General features: G+C 34.7%; 1 protein-coding gene across 1 annotated transcript; it reads left to right on the top strand.

Moving 5' to 3' along the window:
* Nucleotides 1-3,664: 3,664 nt before the first annotated feature.
* On the top strand, nucleotides 3,665-14,968 carry LOC132168893 (vesicle-fusing ATPase). Its single transcript, XM_059579978.2, has 21 exons — nucleotides 3,665-3,986; nucleotides 4,434-4,529; nucleotides 4,607-4,688; nucleotides 4,775-4,825; nucleotides 5,991-6,161; nucleotides 6,648-6,802; nucleotides 6,889-6,997; nucleotides 8,186-8,285; nucleotides 8,368-8,423; nucleotides 9,059-9,124; nucleotides 9,220-9,302; nucleotides 9,473-9,606; nucleotides 10,168-10,378; nucleotides 10,647-10,778; nucleotides 10,849-10,909; nucleotides 11,025-11,084; nucleotides 11,339-11,397; nucleotides 11,480-11,567; nucleotides 12,941-13,063; nucleotides 14,005-14,070; nucleotides 14,582-14,968. The coding sequence occupies exons 1-21, from the start codon at nucleotides 3,814-3,816 to the stop codon at nucleotides 14,723-14,725; spliced, it is 2,220 nt and encodes a 739-aa protein (XP_059435961.2). The 5' UTR covers nucleotides 3,665-3,813; the 3' UTR covers nucleotides 14,726-14,968.
* Nucleotides 14,969-15,832: the final 864 nt, after the last annotated feature.

Below are 15,832 nucleotides of genomic sequence, written 5' to 3'. Positions count from 1 at the left end.
TCATAAGCATGTATGATCCTTCCAATGTTCTATTTTTAGTCATTTGTGCTGGGATGGAATTTTAATTTCTTGGTCTATATAGAATAAATCTAAAAGCAAAAAAACAAAAGAATTCTTTGATGAGCTAAATTTCTGCTCAATTGAAAAGGATGATATGTTTCTTAACGTATTTTTGGGGCTATAAAACAAAGTCGTTAACGAACATGGCGGATATTTCTGATGCCACTTAATTATAAAAAGCTCTTTTTGGCTTTAAAACTTTATTTTTTAACACAATCCCAAATAGGCTTGAATCTTTTACCCCGCTTTTAGTCTCCCTACAAGTAGTTGTTCTTCCACCCCTTTTATCATTGCTCCTCCTTTTACCACTTCTTGCCATCATGCTCCTTGTTGTACCCATAACGATAACACAATGTCTCTCTCACGCTCTCAATCACAATCTTAAACTCTCTTTGCAGTGCTATCTCCACCGATCTTCATGAGTAATCATTTTTTTTTTTTTTCATTTTTGGTAGAATATTAATTAAATTATTAAATTTACTTTCTCATAATATTTTAAGTTTTTAAGATATACAGTAATTTAAAAAGCTATTAAAGCAAAGATCTTGAGTTTGAACCATGATTTTATCATTTATTTATCGTTTCAGTTAAATATTTCACATGTTAGACATCATTTATCAGTTCACATGGTGGACATCACTTATCAAAGAAGTACTTTTTGAGTTTTTAGGACTCGTTTGAGTGCAATTTCAATAAGTGCGATTTTAAAAATTGCGTTTTTAAAAATTGCATTTTTGAAATCACTTCTTTTTAAAATCGCACATGCGTTTGGTAAAACATGTTAAGAAGTACTTTTTATCGATGGAATGTTTGGATAACATTAGCATATAATTGCGGTTTCATGGCCAAATATGTAAATATTGCCCCAAATATTTTTTTAAGGGAAATCGTAATTTTAGTTTAAAGTCGCACTTTTTCAAATAAGCACCCTCTAGTCAGCTTATAGAAATCGATGATTTTTTCATAATCACAATCTCAAACACTCCAAAATTGCGATTTAGTTTAAAAACACAAATTATTTTTTAAAAAACGTACTCCCAAACGGACCCTTAATCAAATAAACCTATTTCTACTTTGCACAAGTTTTTATATATTAAAAGTACTTTTTAAGCTCTTGCAATCTAAAACATGCTCAAAATTTATTTTTTTCCTATTATATTAAGCTTTTGAAATAAATAATGATTTAACATGATTTATCACTATGGATGCAATTCATTTTTCTCCCTTAATATATCTTTTCTTCTCTTTTTTTCAAAACATCCATATAGCAGCTGGGCTTTTGAAATCAATTTTTTTTTTTTTTTTTAAATGGTCGATCTTTCATAAAAAACCAGTCTGTAGACTTTTGCTTAGCAATTACAATGTCTTGAATACATAGAATTTTCTCTATCCATACTTGTTCTTCATCATGGCCAAGAGCCAACTTCGCAAGATGATGAGCTGCTTCATTTGCCTCCCGCCCAACATGCCCTACAACTTAAGATTGGATACTATTAAGAATTACCCGAGTGTCTTCGATCAATTGCCCATATCGACTCCAGCTAGGCCCTTCTTAATGTAAGGAGTTTCGATTTTAAGTGCATCTCCCTCCAAATAAATCCGTTAAAATCCTAAATCTTTGCAAAAAAAAAAAGCACAGCCTTCCAAACAGTCACAGCTTCAGCAACAGTGGGATGGACGATAAGGTAGCCCAATTGGGTTGGGTTGAAAAACCTTCACCGACCCTAAGATAAGTCGTGAAATAAAAATTTGAATGAGTAATGACGAAAATACTACTAAAAAAATAAAAAATATTATTTAAAAAAAAAAAAACCAGGGTATAGAAATTTAAAAATCTAATTTTTAAATTAAATTTGATTTTTGCTTAATTGCACTTTGAACAAAACATTTCGGAAATATTATACTTTACCCTCTAAAGTTGGCAACATTTTTCAATTCGATCATTAAAGTTTCAATTTTTATAATTCACTCTCCAAAGTTTTAATTTTTTACAATTCAGCTATTTCGTCAGTCAAAGCCGACTATTGGAACAGTGATCACATGCGAAAATTACACCGTTTTTCAATTCGATCCTCAAAGTTTCAATTTTTGCAATTCGACCATTCCGTCACTCAAAGCCGTTTTGATTGACGGAATAGTGATCAAGTGCAACATCACTGTTGGACTTTTTTTCTCCCAAAATGCCCCCATCCCTGTTCTCTCTCTTTTCGTTCGATCCATCCTTGTTCCCTCTCTGTTCGATCATTTCGATCATTTCGGGGTTTTCATTACTAGGTCCGGAGATTTGTGCAGATTTGATCCCAAAGATTTATGATTTCTTTGCCGCAGAGATACTAGACCCTCCTTCAATTTCATTTATACGGAGTAGATGACCAAACCCATTGCAGTGAATCAACCCATGCAATAGATGAGTTTGAAGATAAAAAAACACCCTGTTGCTGGAGCCTCTGAATTGAGCCACAAATCACCTTGCCGAAAACGTGAAAATCACTCTCAATGAGTTCAGATAAAACAGAAAATTCCCCCCCCCCCCCCCCCCCCCCCAAAAAAAAAGGATAACCACATTTCTCTCCGTTGCAATCCCATGATTGATATGACTGTAATGTTCGTGTTTTGATTTTGTAGTGATGGCAAGCTTGATATAGTGGTTCCTTCTTTTGTTCATTGTCTTGAGATTCTAGAAGGATCTGATGGAGACAAAATGCCAGGTAACCATTTGTGAAGGATCTCGGTGAAGATGGAAGGCAAAGGGAGAAGCAACAGAAATGAGGGCATTTTGGAAAAAAAAAAAAGGTTTAATAGTGATCGGCCAGTCAAAACGCTTTGATCGATGGAATAACCGAATTTAAAAAAAATGATTAAATACCTAATTCTTTATGAGGTTTGACAACTTTATTTTTATTCTCTGGGTTTTAGTTTTATTACAGGAGGTCTATGTGGTTTTGATAAATGATCAAGTTAGTCCATCTGTTAGTTGACCTAAAGGAATTTCACCTGGACCAATCAAATGTTGATACGTAGCACATACTTAATTTTTTTTAAAAAAAATTGAAAAAAAAAAAAAGAAAAAAAAGTTGAGGGTGGTCGAAACCACCCCCAACCACCATTGGGGGTAGTTTCGGCCACCCCTTCGCTCCAACGGGGTGGCCGAGCCACCCCGTTGGTGCCCAAGGGGGTGGTTGAAACCCACCCCCAGTACGAGCCACCCCGTTGGAGCAAGGGGGTGGCTGAAACCCACCCCCAATGGGTACTGGGGGTGGCTCGGCTACCCCCATGGAGCCTAGGGGGTGGTTTCGGCCACCTCCTTGGGCACCCAGCCATTCCCAAATTTTTTTTCCATTTTTTTTAAATACATTTTTTTTAATTAAAAAAAATTAAGTATGTGCCACGTGTTAACATCTATTGGGCCACGTGAAATTCTATTAGGTCAACTAATGGATAGACTAACTTGGTTATGTATCAAAACTACATGAACTTCCTGTGATAAAAATGAAACTTCAAAGGATAAAAATAAAGTTGTCAAACTCCCAAGGTATTAATTATTTAACCCTTTAAAAAATTGAAACTTTAAGTCGAATTGAAAAATGCTATTAACTTGAAGCTAAAATGTAATTTTTCCAAAGTTCTTGCACAGAGAACACAGAGAGATATTCAAAGTCCTCGCACTGATTCATTCCTTCTTAGCCTTCATTTTTTACTTCGTACCAAAGCAACCCCGAGCTGATCTCGGACCCGATCCGACCCGATCGAAAAATGCGGTTTTCGTCCCCGGCTTCGGCGAACATGATCGTGACGAACACGCCGGCGCCGGACCTAGCGCTCACCAATCTCGCGTACTGCTCGCATGCCGATCTCCACGGCTTCGCCGTCCCCGGCACCAAGCTCTTCCTCGCTTCCATCGGAGATTCCTTCGTTCTCTCTGTTTCATATCCTTTTAGAAATTCTGGTCTATTTTCTCATTTCGTACGCGTAATTGAAAATTGCTTTATTAGTTTAAGAAATCATGAATTGACTTATAAATTTGTTAGTTATGGTATTGATATAGTGCTTCGACATTGATCAAGTTTTTGCATATGCTATTTGCTCATTTAATTATAAATGCCATTTAATTCAGAAATTAATTCGATAAAAGTGTAGGGATTAGCTAAAGATATGGTGCTATGTATCAAAAAAAGAAGCTATAGATACGTTGCTATTTATCAAAAAAAAGCTATAGATACGGTGCTTAGCGCGATTTGTAGTGTTGATTGAGGATGCGAATGCGTTCGTTCATTTTTTGATTCGTTTGAGTTTGATTTGTTGAAATTTAAAGCGACTGTCGATTGGATTCGTGTAGAGTTCTTATTTTTTTGATGGCCTTGACTGAGATATACTGCTCACGAAAGCATACGCAGTGGCCAGATTGCCCTAAATGCGATTCAGCGTCGGCATGCTAGAGTTTCCTCCGGCGATTCGATACCCGTTAGCAGGTTATTCAATACCAATTTGTGTTTGTCTTTCAATGCACATTTTCACGTTTCTAATTATATCGTGGTTATTGTTTTAGATTTATTCCGCCTGATAGTTTCGACCTGGCATTGCTTACACTTGAGTTGGAGTTTGTGAAAAAGGGGAATAAAAATGAACAGGTATATGGAGTGACAATCCTTGTTTACCTTGGAAGGTTTTATGTTCAAAAAGTTTATTCTACTTTTTTGTTCCTTTTTTTTTGTAGGTTGATGCTGTTCTTCTGGCCAACCAACTTCGAAAGAGATTTATCAACCAGGTAGAGTTGTATGTTTTTGGCATATTCCATGTGTTTGTGATGTTACTTCGTTGCATCTCAGCTGTAATTGATTGAGAATTTGTTGTAAATAGAACTTTTAGGAACCTGGGTTTTGCTTCTACTATCAGAATTTGCTCTGTAACATTGTTGTGTGATTATCAAATGCTAAAAATTTTAGTATTAACTTGATACAAAAATAGGTAGTCAAGAAACAACATGCCTTATGTAACTAGCTGAAAAGAGGATATTGTGATGGGCAGAAATTGGAAAGCAATTTTGAGACAGATAGAATAAGATGGTATTAACAGGTGAGAAGTTGAGGATTGCATTCTTTGTGGAAGAGTGAGAGTTCTTAAGGATGGTTTGATCATGTACTAGAAAGACCTTCAACTTTGTTAGTACAAGGGAATGTTTAGTTCAAGTTGAAGAAGCTACAAGTACAAGGGGAAGGCTGAAAAGGAAATGGATACATGTGGTTGGAGTTAAAATAGTTGCATTAGAAAATTGAAGCTGTAGCACTTGATAAAGCTGAACAGTAGAGAAAGATTTACTCAGGTTAGCAGCCTTGTTGGATTATTTCTTCTGCTGACTACTTGCTAGCCTTGTGACAAAAAAACTGTGCTATCCTTGTGCCAAAAAATATGTAGTACTATATAAATTCCAACAGCTATACAATCCAAATCCGCTACTGTACCTTGAAAATATTACCATGAACCAATGTTCTTTTTTTATTTTATTTTATTATATATATATATAAAAGAATGAAAATTAGTTGGAGATTTGGTTTTGTGGGTATACGTGACAATAAAGATGGAAAAGAGTGAAACATTTTTCAGCGATAGAGGTTTTTATCTGCAGATGTATCATAATGATTATTCTGCCAATAGAGTTAGGATACATGGGTTGGATTACAGAATGGTTCTGCTTACTTTTGATCGCATGTAGAATGGTATGCTTGAAGCCAAAAAAAGAGTGGAAAAAAGAATAAAAGATAGAAAAAAAACAACAATTATTCTGTCATCCCCCATTTTTTTCCTAATAGGACACACGTGAGACTTATACTAATGTTCTGGGTGCTTTTGTGGGGTCTGCTTGTTCTTTGCTGCCTAAATCTTTTTGGGTGATAGCAGTTAAGGCTATGGATTATTGGTCTTGTTGTATGCAGGTCATGACAACAGGGCAAAAAGTATCGTTTGAGTATCATGGAAATAACTATATTTTCACTGTCAATCAAGCTGCTGTTGAGGGGCAACAAAGCTCTAATTCTCCTGAAAGAGGGATAATTTCAAGTGATACATACTTTGTCTTTGAAACATCAAATGGGAGTGGAATAAAGGTTGTATTTTTGTCTTTTATTTCTCTTATCTGTCTTATCCTGGCTATGTTTAATAATTGAACTGCTGATAAGTTTGCTATATGAAAATTAAAGATAGCAATGTGAAGACTTGGCTACATGTATAATGCCACTGATTGAACTAACTTCTCAGTATTTTATATGATTGCTATGGAAAATTCTACCATGATTTATGCGTTCATATAAAGCAGAAGTCATGTTATCCTAGATAGGTGGATTGTGCATCAATATCTTTTTTACTTCCAATGCATGCTGAAGGAGGCGCTGCAGTGAAAAATGAGTCAAAACATCTCTTGCACTTGCATCTTCCCTTCATTATTTTTGCTCCTTGCTACTCTGTTGAACATGAACTGATCAATTTAACATGATAATCATTTATAGAGAACACTTCAATGACACTTGTCTCATATTTATAGTTTGATCAATTTAATGTCAATATTAAATTCATTAACTTATATTTCGATGCAGGTTGTCAATCAGCGTGAAGCAGCAAGCAGCAACATCTTCAGGCAAAAGGAGTTCAATCTTCAAGAACTTGGTATAGGTGGCCTAAGTGCGGAGTTTGCAGATATATTTCGAAGAGCCTTTGCTTCTCGTGTTTTCCCTCCCCATGTGACAAATAAGTAATATTATCAAAATTTCATTTTGTTTTTATTCAAGTCAGTTTTATCTAAATGCATGCTCTTATATGGAAATCTTGGTCTTCCAGATTGGGGATTAAGCATGTGAAGGGAATGCTGCTTTTTGGGCCTCCTGGTACTGGCAAAACACTTATGGCTCGTCAAATTGGAAAAATGCTGAATGGGAGGGAACCAAAGGTTTGGAGATGGGTTTATTTTATTTAGAAATAAGGGTTTTTTTTTTTTGTTATCTTTTCTTAAATGATTGGGAGATTTAGAGTCAAAGAATGTTCTATATATGCTTTTTATTGGTAAAAAAATTTGTAACTCTAAAGATAATTGATTGATAAGCTTTGGGGACCTCAGTGAAACTGAAACTTCTTTCTTATTGTCATAAGTTTGTATTCTTGTTTACATAATTACATGACCTCCTAAACTATTGAAGTGATTGAGCTTTGCCATTTTTGCTTTGCAGTGAGCAACAAAATAGGGTTGTTTATGCACATCCACCATTTATCATTGGCAGCAATTTACTTCTTCTACAATTACATTGTAATTATTTTTGTCAGATTGTAGCATGAAGGGTCCGCTATTGAATATGTTATTGACCTGTGCAATAAGACGCTTATTTAAGACTTCGAATAATCTTTTCTAATTATATTCTGTTTTGCAACTGGTGTTTGAAATTCCAAAACATGCATCTAATGGATCATAATGTGTTTAGAATGAAGTTAGAATTTTAGCTATCTCTAAGTTAGGTGGTAGCACAGTTGAATTGGAATTCAATAATTCTAGAAACAAATATCAATTGCAGTATTCCGAAATATGGTTTGACTTACAAATAGATCCACTTCTAATTGACGGAAATTGGACATGTCCCCATAGACTCATACAAATTAATCTCAGAAGTGATTAGACTATGATGAAACACACCCTTTCTGAAGTTTCTTGTGATCTGGTGAGTAGAAAATGCTTATCAAGCGCATGATTGACTCACAAAATCTAATCAATACATGTTCTATATGAGAAGACAGGCAGTTTGTCTCTGTTTTATTTCGTTTCAATGTTCAACCTAGTGCATACTCTCCTTGTGCACTTCTGGTTTTGTCATGGATTAAATGTATCCATTTTTATCCTCAATTTGCTTCTGATCATATGCTAACATTCTATAATTGTCGGAACCTTGCTAGTGCATACCTTGTTTCTTTATTTTGATGCTAGAACAGTCTTTGGGTTCCAAAGCTGATAAAACATGCCTGAATAATGTCTATAATAGAAATGAGGTATGAGTGTTTTGCTTCACATTAGATAAGATGGTGAAAATCTATGCTTGCAGTTGATGGAGCATGTTTTTAATTTTCCTTTCTTTTTGGTGAATTGTGATAGATTGTTAATGGACCTGAAGTTTTGAGCAAATTCGTTGGTGAAACTGAAAAGAATGTTCGGGATCTTTTTGCCGATGCTGAGAATGATCAAAGAACTCGGGGTAAGGGAGATATACCAACTAGGTGTATTTCTGTGTCAATCTTTTGATGATCACTAATATATCATGTTCTTTTTCTTTTCAGGGGACGAAAGTGATTTGCATGTAATCATTTTTGACGAAATTGATGCTATTTGTAAGGTATGTAAATCTTCAACTCTATGTTAACGCTCCCTGTTTGTTGCAGTAGATTGATAGTGGCACCAATTTGTTGCTTTTGATGACTAGCGTAATTTATCGTTACTTTCACATTGTTTGTCCTCCTATGTGATATACACATATATGGCATTTCGTTTTAGTCTGGTATTTCCTTTTGACTAAATATATTATTCTCTAATGTCCTGGACTATTAGGGCTGTTATATATAATTACATTTATTTGTGTTGTCTTAATGAACATTAATGGCCATTTCAAGAATTGGGACCCCTAGTCAAAGAATCCTCTTCAGAGACTTGTATTGAGAGTTTTAGACGTGTAGGGAAATTGGACATAATCTGGTATGGTGGCTCGAATATATTTGTGAGTGTGTATCATGCTTATATCAAGTTGGATCCTAGTTTACTTCTTCACATCTAAAGGGACATGCTATTTTGAGTTTTATTTAAAGCTCAATACAAGCACCCACTGGCAACACCAACATAGATTTCCGCCTGAGATCTGCATAGTTTAATTTGTCAGAGAAAAAATTCTCACATATGGGATTTATGGTTCTCTGATTGTGTAATCCAAGTTTTATAACTAGTGGAATGAGCATAATGCATGTTCTCCATGTGCAGTCAAGAGGATCGACTAGAGATGGTACAGGAGTTCACGATAGTATTGTGAACCAGCTTCTTACCAAGGTTAGTTAAGAGGTTTCATTGCTTTTTGAATATTGCAAAATCAATACAAGTTTTTCTCTGTCGATATCTATGCTAAGAGACGACATACTTTACAGATAGATGGTGTGGAGTCTCTGAATAATGTTTTGCTTATTGGAATGACCAATAGAAAGGATTTGCTTGATGAAGCCCTTTTGAGGTCTCTCTCTCTTCTTGCCAACTTGGATTTTATGTCATGAAAAAGCATGAATAGCAACTGTTAGTCAACGTTGATGTACTGTAGGTCATAGTGGCCAAGATTGCCAAAGTAACTTTTATTTTATAACAAACTCATTAAATATCTTCTATTTATTTATTCTTTGTGTATAGACCAGGACGCTTGGAGGTTCAAATTGAGATAAGCCTTCCTGATGAAAATGGTCGATTACAAATTCTTCAAATTCACACAAACAAGATGAAAGAGAATTCTTTTCTTGCTCCTGATGTGAACCTTCAAGAGCTTGGTATGTGCATTGGTGACATATGCTTCTGAGATGTACTTATTCATCTATTGCTTGGCTGAAGTGACTGTTAAATGGACACTTATTTCTAAATTACATATTTTGTTAGTTTGCGGACGTAATTGTTCTTAGAAAGTCTTATGGCTGGTTTGGATATTCACACTCATAAAAAATTCTAGACATCAATGTGGTAAAATGGATGTTAGAATAGTTAAAAGCACCAAGTGATTTCTAATTGTATTATTTAATCCATCCTGTATGCTTCAACCCAAAAAGCCACACCCTTCATAATTTTCTTTGTTACAACCAATGGTTATAAATTGAGGATGTTGTATTTGTCTTTTTGTTTTTGGGGGTGCGGGAGGTTTCAATTAGTTGTTCTCAATTGATCACCTTGATAAATTTACATCGAGTTATTCACAGTATTTTTTTAATTTTTAATTTTTTTTTTTTATATTATTTTACAAGCACTGTTGACCATTAATAGTTGACAATGCTTTGGGCTGTATTAATGTAAATATGAAGGTCTTGATGGATTTTATTTATTCATTTTTTTGAGTGCAGCTGCGCGTACAAAAAACTATAGTGGTGCTGAACTCGAAGGTGTTGTAAAAAGTGCAGTATCTTATGCTTTGAATAGACAACTAAGTATGGATGATCTTACCAAGCCAGTTGATGAAGAGAGTATTAAAGTTACTATGGATGATTTTTTGAATGCACTCCACGAAATAATTCCTGCATTTGGAGCCTCAACTGATGACCTTGAACGATGCAGGTATAGCTTCCAGCTAAACTAGATAATTATTCAGCAATTTGAGAATGTTTTAGCTTTCATCGTGGTTGAACTCACATCATATTGTTATGTCCTTTCAAGATTTATTTTTAATTCAAGCTGTAGGTAGCTGGGTTAACCTCTTTACAATTGCACGGCATTTGTCTTATATTTACCATATATTGGGTAGTTGTCCATTCAAAAGATTTGGAAAAAGATGGTACTTTGTTTCTGCCGGTAGACAAATCTAATTTACTAACATGGTTTCTAGACTAAATGGCATGGTGGAATGTGGTGGTCGAAATAAGCACATTTATGAAAGAGCTATGCTACTTGTGGAGCAAGTTAAAGTGAGTAAAGGAAGCCCGCTTGTTACCTGCCTTCTGGAAGGCCCGAGTGGAAGGTATTGCATGATTTTTCTGTTTAAATGACTTTGTTAATGACAGCTGTTTAAACCTTACCGTTTTGGACAGTGGAAAGAGCGCGCTAGCAGCTACTGTTGGCATTGACAGTGATTTTCCATATGTCAAGATAGTAAGTTACCTGACCTATATTGTGGATATTATATCTTCTTACTTTCCAGGAATCATGGCTTCTTCTACTGTCACTTCTGTATATTATCTAATCTTTGTGTTTTACCTTTGGTTAGGTTTCAGCAGAAGCGATGATTGGTCTCCATGAGAGCACTAAATGTGCACAAATTGTCAAGGTTTTAAGGACACTAAGATTTTGAACCATTCTTAAGATATTTTTTGAAATATTTCGTTTTTCTTTTGTTTGGAAGAACTAGTTATTGATGTAAAATGGAGGTTTGCTGTATCTCTAAGCCAAGTTTATAGTACACTTGCAGACTTGTGAATTGTTTATAGCATATTGACAACTTGGAGGATCTGTGGGTTTTAGTTTTATTCATGATGGGGGCCGGAAATTCCAAAGGCTCATTTATAATGTATTCTTTGATAGGTATTTGAGGATGCATACAAGTCACCTTTGAGCATCATCATTCTTGATGACATTGAAAGGTAAAACCTGCTGATTTGAATCTAATGAAGTTTTGTAAGTCTAAGTATCTTGGAATCAGTTGTACTTTAATTGTTTATGCAGGTTACTGGAGTATGTTGCTATTGGGCCTCGTTTTTCAAATTTAGTTTCTCAGACGCTAATGGTCCTGCTCAAGCGTCTTCCTGCGAAGGTTTCTCTTTGTCCTTTGTCTTTACTGCCTAGAAACTGGTCTTGTGAATTTATTTCCTACTATAGTATTTGAATATCTTAGTTTAAAATGGCACAATGCTTGTTAACAAAAATACGCATAGTGGTGTAACTTTTAAAGGGTATTGACTTTTTTTTGAAGAAAAATTTATGAGGGTAATATATAGGTGAAATGCTTTACTTTTTGAAAAGTGGAAACTCATTTTGGGATGTTTCTAGAAGGAAATTGAGACATGGGATGGAGGGTGTAATTTCTTTTGGGCAATGGTAAGGTTGAATCATGCGTCTCGTTTTTTCCCATGAACATGGGGTAGAGGATGAGATAGATTACTGACTTATTCTCATATATGTTCATGATGTGTACTTGGTTTGAAAAAAGCGCAAATCAATTTTGTGCAAAACTGAAAGAAGGATTTAACCACAGGTTTAAGGTATTGTGGTTGATGTATGATTTGGATTAGGCAACATAGACTTTCCCTCTCCATGACCACCTCTATAGCATTTACTATGCTTGTTGGTAGTTTCAAGACCTGTAGAATTAGTTATAACTTCTTCCCTAAGATCTTAACGGTTTAAAACTGGTTGCAGTTGTGGAATCCACAATTAAATATTGTCATATTTTCTTTTTGAACACTGATCAGGTTCTCTTTTTAGTGACATATTGAACGTGGAATTTCCCAGTCCCCTTTAATAAGTGTTATGGACTATTATATATTAAGAATTAGTTTGTAAAGTTGATATCATCAAACCTCACTATGTTGCTGTCATTGCACATGATAACTCCACCATATACAACTTAACTAAGAGCATGTTTGGGATTGCGTTGGAAAATAGAGCTTTTAAAGCCAAAATTAGCTTTTTTGAAAAAGCTTTATTTTTAAGCTTTTTTCAAAAGTACGTTTTAGTACTCTTTAGAGTGAAAAAGTCAAAGAAGAAGAAGAAAACTATGAATTATTTGTAGATTAGTAGATTGCAATTTCTTTAAGCAATTTTGGAGAGCAGAGCTAAGATCTAGCATGAGTTCAATCCCATTTACGGGTATATGAGTTGTACTTACCTACAAAAGAAAGAAGTAATATTTTTGGCGGTAATATATGCAGTAAATCATAATACTATGTGAGGCTATGGTGAAAGATGTTCTGCTGTTTTGTCCATGATTATTCATGTCACAATCACCGGCTGTGCAAAGAGTATTTACCGGCTGAATTTGTAGACAGCTTTATATGTGACTACTTCTGATATCTTGTGCCATGGTTTTTTCTTTAGCAAGTATGTGGTTTATGATTTGGTGAATGATAGTTTTTTGACCTTGCTGAAGTCGTCATTACTAGTTCATCTTGTGAATTTTTTTGTCAGGGAAAAAAACTTCTGGTTATAGGGACAACGAGTGAAGTCGGCTTCTTAGATTCAGTTGGTATTTGTGGTGCTTTCTCTGTCACTTACCATGTTCCTACATTGAAGACAGATGATGCAAAGAAGGTAAATTATTTTCATGCTATTCTGTTTTTGTCTTAGATATATAGTGGCTGTGGTATTCTTATTTGGCTTTCTGTTGTTGGATAGCGTCAACTTTCCATCAATGCTAGTAAATTAAATAATAGGAGAGTATTATAAAGAATGGTTTCGTAGTGGTTTTTGTAATTGCTATAAGAGCCTGACGTTTATCAATGTGAAGTGCTGATTTTTGTCTAGTTCTCGTGCACTTGCTAAATTGGACATGAGGATGGATTGGTGTGGTTATGGTGCACTTCTTAGGGCCTGAAACATTTAACTTATGAAATGCTGCGTAGATTATGACTTGTGCAGGACAGGAAATCAAGTTTTTATTTTCTAATATCTTTAACCTTTGAACTGGGAATATTTTGGCCATTTTTTATATTTATTTGTTTATTTTTAAAAATGTTTTTGGTAATTGGCAGGTCTTGGCAGTGATGCCTCGTAATGGGAGAAAATACTTTTAACTATAATGGGGCGATTTTGTTAAAAGAAAAATGGGAGTGTTTATATCACCTTAATTGCAGTAGTGGAAGAAGTCTCCCAATAATTACTTGACCCAGATATTGCAAAATCTGTTCGGAAGCTTTTAAACTAGGACTTTGGTAATCATTGATTCATGATTTGCAATGCTGGGGAGGAGGGGAGTCCTTCCAATGAAAATTCAAACAATATCTCTCTGCTAGCAGACGTTTGGACTCCTTATCCAAAAAAAAAAAAAAAAAAAATCAAATGTTTGGACTGATCACCTGGGTTGTGGATGTGCAATACTTTTTTTTTATTATAGTAAATTATTGTTTCAACTTTTCCTTGCGTAGTAGTTTGTCTGAAATCAGAATGCATGAACTCTGAAAGGAAATTTTATTACACTACCGTTTAGCTTCAAAGTTCGAATGTATGTTAATCTAGCCCTTTTCTCATCGCAGGTGCTTACACAGCTGAATGTTTTTGATGATGATGACATCGATGTAGCTGCAGAGGCCCTGAATGATGTAATTTATACCTTTTCACCCTTTTTGGCATATTCCACAAGATTTCTTTTTTTTTTTTTTTTTTTTTTAATTTTTTATTTTTTTAAATGTCTCTCATTAACTCTTCCTTTATTTTACCGAAAAGAATCAATGAAAATGATCCTCAGATGGATTGTTTAAACCAATTACTCAAGAGTTTTCCGGGGAAGTATCATGACTTCATGAGATGGGAAATTTTCTATTTTGTTCTTACTCTTCTTTTTTTTTTTTTTTTTTGTGGGGGGGGGGGGGGGGGGGGGGTTTGAATGTTTTTGTTTCTGATCCTTTCTAGAAGCTCTAGCTTTGGATCTGTGAACCACATTTGAATTTTACCTTTGCACCAATATGTCTAATATGTATTATAAATGAACTGTAAAAAACTCTGAACCTCAGACAATGTGAACTTGTTTGTTAGTGAGGAAACAAGTAGTAAGGAAAGGACATTGTTATTCATACTCACTTCTCGCTCCTTTTGTTTCATTTATCTTTGTAGATGCCCATCAAGAAGCTCTATATGTTGATTGAGATGGCAGCTCAGGGTGAGCGTGGTGGAGATTCAGAGGCAATATACTCCGGCAAAGAGAAGATTAAGATCTCTCACTTTTATGATTGCCTTCAGGATATTGTCCGATACTAGTTTCCGCATGATTAGTTCCTTAGAAAAACAAACCATTTAATTATGATTGCCTTCTCATTTTTGTGTTTGTGAAAATTGGTTGTAAAATTTTTTTGCAAGTCTGAGGATTGAGAACACAGCGGAAATTTACGATGAGTAGAGAATCTATTGTTTGTTTGGGAGACTTTCTATGTAGCTCTCTTTTTTGTCTCATTTATCTGATCAATACAAATATTCAATAGCAATAGTTGATTGTTTTGCTCATGTATCTTCTTAAGGGAAAAAATATCTTTGAGAGCCATTTCCTGATCCGACAGAGAGCACTTGGGCTCTTAAAAATTGTTTTGCTCATGTGTTTTTTTGTTTTTTTTACTAGGCTAATACATGTGTCTTTTATTTGAAGATAGTTTATTGCTTTTGAATAAATGTTGCCGTTTCAAATTACCCCGAAACAACTCCAACAAAACTCTATAAATCACAAGAGAAATGCTAATTTTTTCTTTTATTGTCCATTTTCTGTTTTAACTCTATCTATATATTTTTTGAAATCTACCATTGAATTTGTAAAATCTAAATTCAATGGTGTATTCAAAAAAATAGTAGGGCAAGAGATGAACAAAAATTAGAAGATTAGCGGGTCTCAAACAACAAACGTCTAATGTGCATGACCAATCATATATAAATGTAAGCAAACAACATCCAATTCGCATTACCAGTCATATATGATATAAATGTAAGGACTCTTTCTCCATCTGAAATGCATTATGCAAATGATTTAAAGTTTTGGGAAATATTACAAATTGAGTAACCGTCTAGATTTAATTTCAAATTTTTTAAGAGAGAGAGCGAGAGAGAAATCATATGCTCTAGGTTTTTTTTACAACACCTAAGCCAAATTGGATGAAAAAGTGTGATTTACCTTTGATATCAATTTTAATTCATGGGGTGTGCCCAATTTAGGAAGCTTCATCAAATTACAACTATACTAATGCGTGCTCAATCTGATAGGATTTTGCTGTGAAAGTTATGCCAATTAGATAAAATGGTAAGGCATTGGAGAATTGAAAGAAAAAAAAGACGGTCTTTCCCCTTCCCTTCTTTGCTAGGTTTCATCTCTAGCAGAGAGCG

This window comes from Corylus avellana, chromosome 1 (genome assembly GCF_965113065.1).
Source record: "Corylus avellana chromosome 1, dhCorAvel1.hap1.2, whole genome shotgun sequence".
Lineage (NCBI taxonomy): Eukaryota > Viridiplantae > Streptophyta > Magnoliopsida > Fagales > Betulaceae > Corylus > Corylus avellana.
Note: the sequence above shows the minus strand (reverse complement) of the source record. Positions and strands in the feature narration are given on the sequence as shown.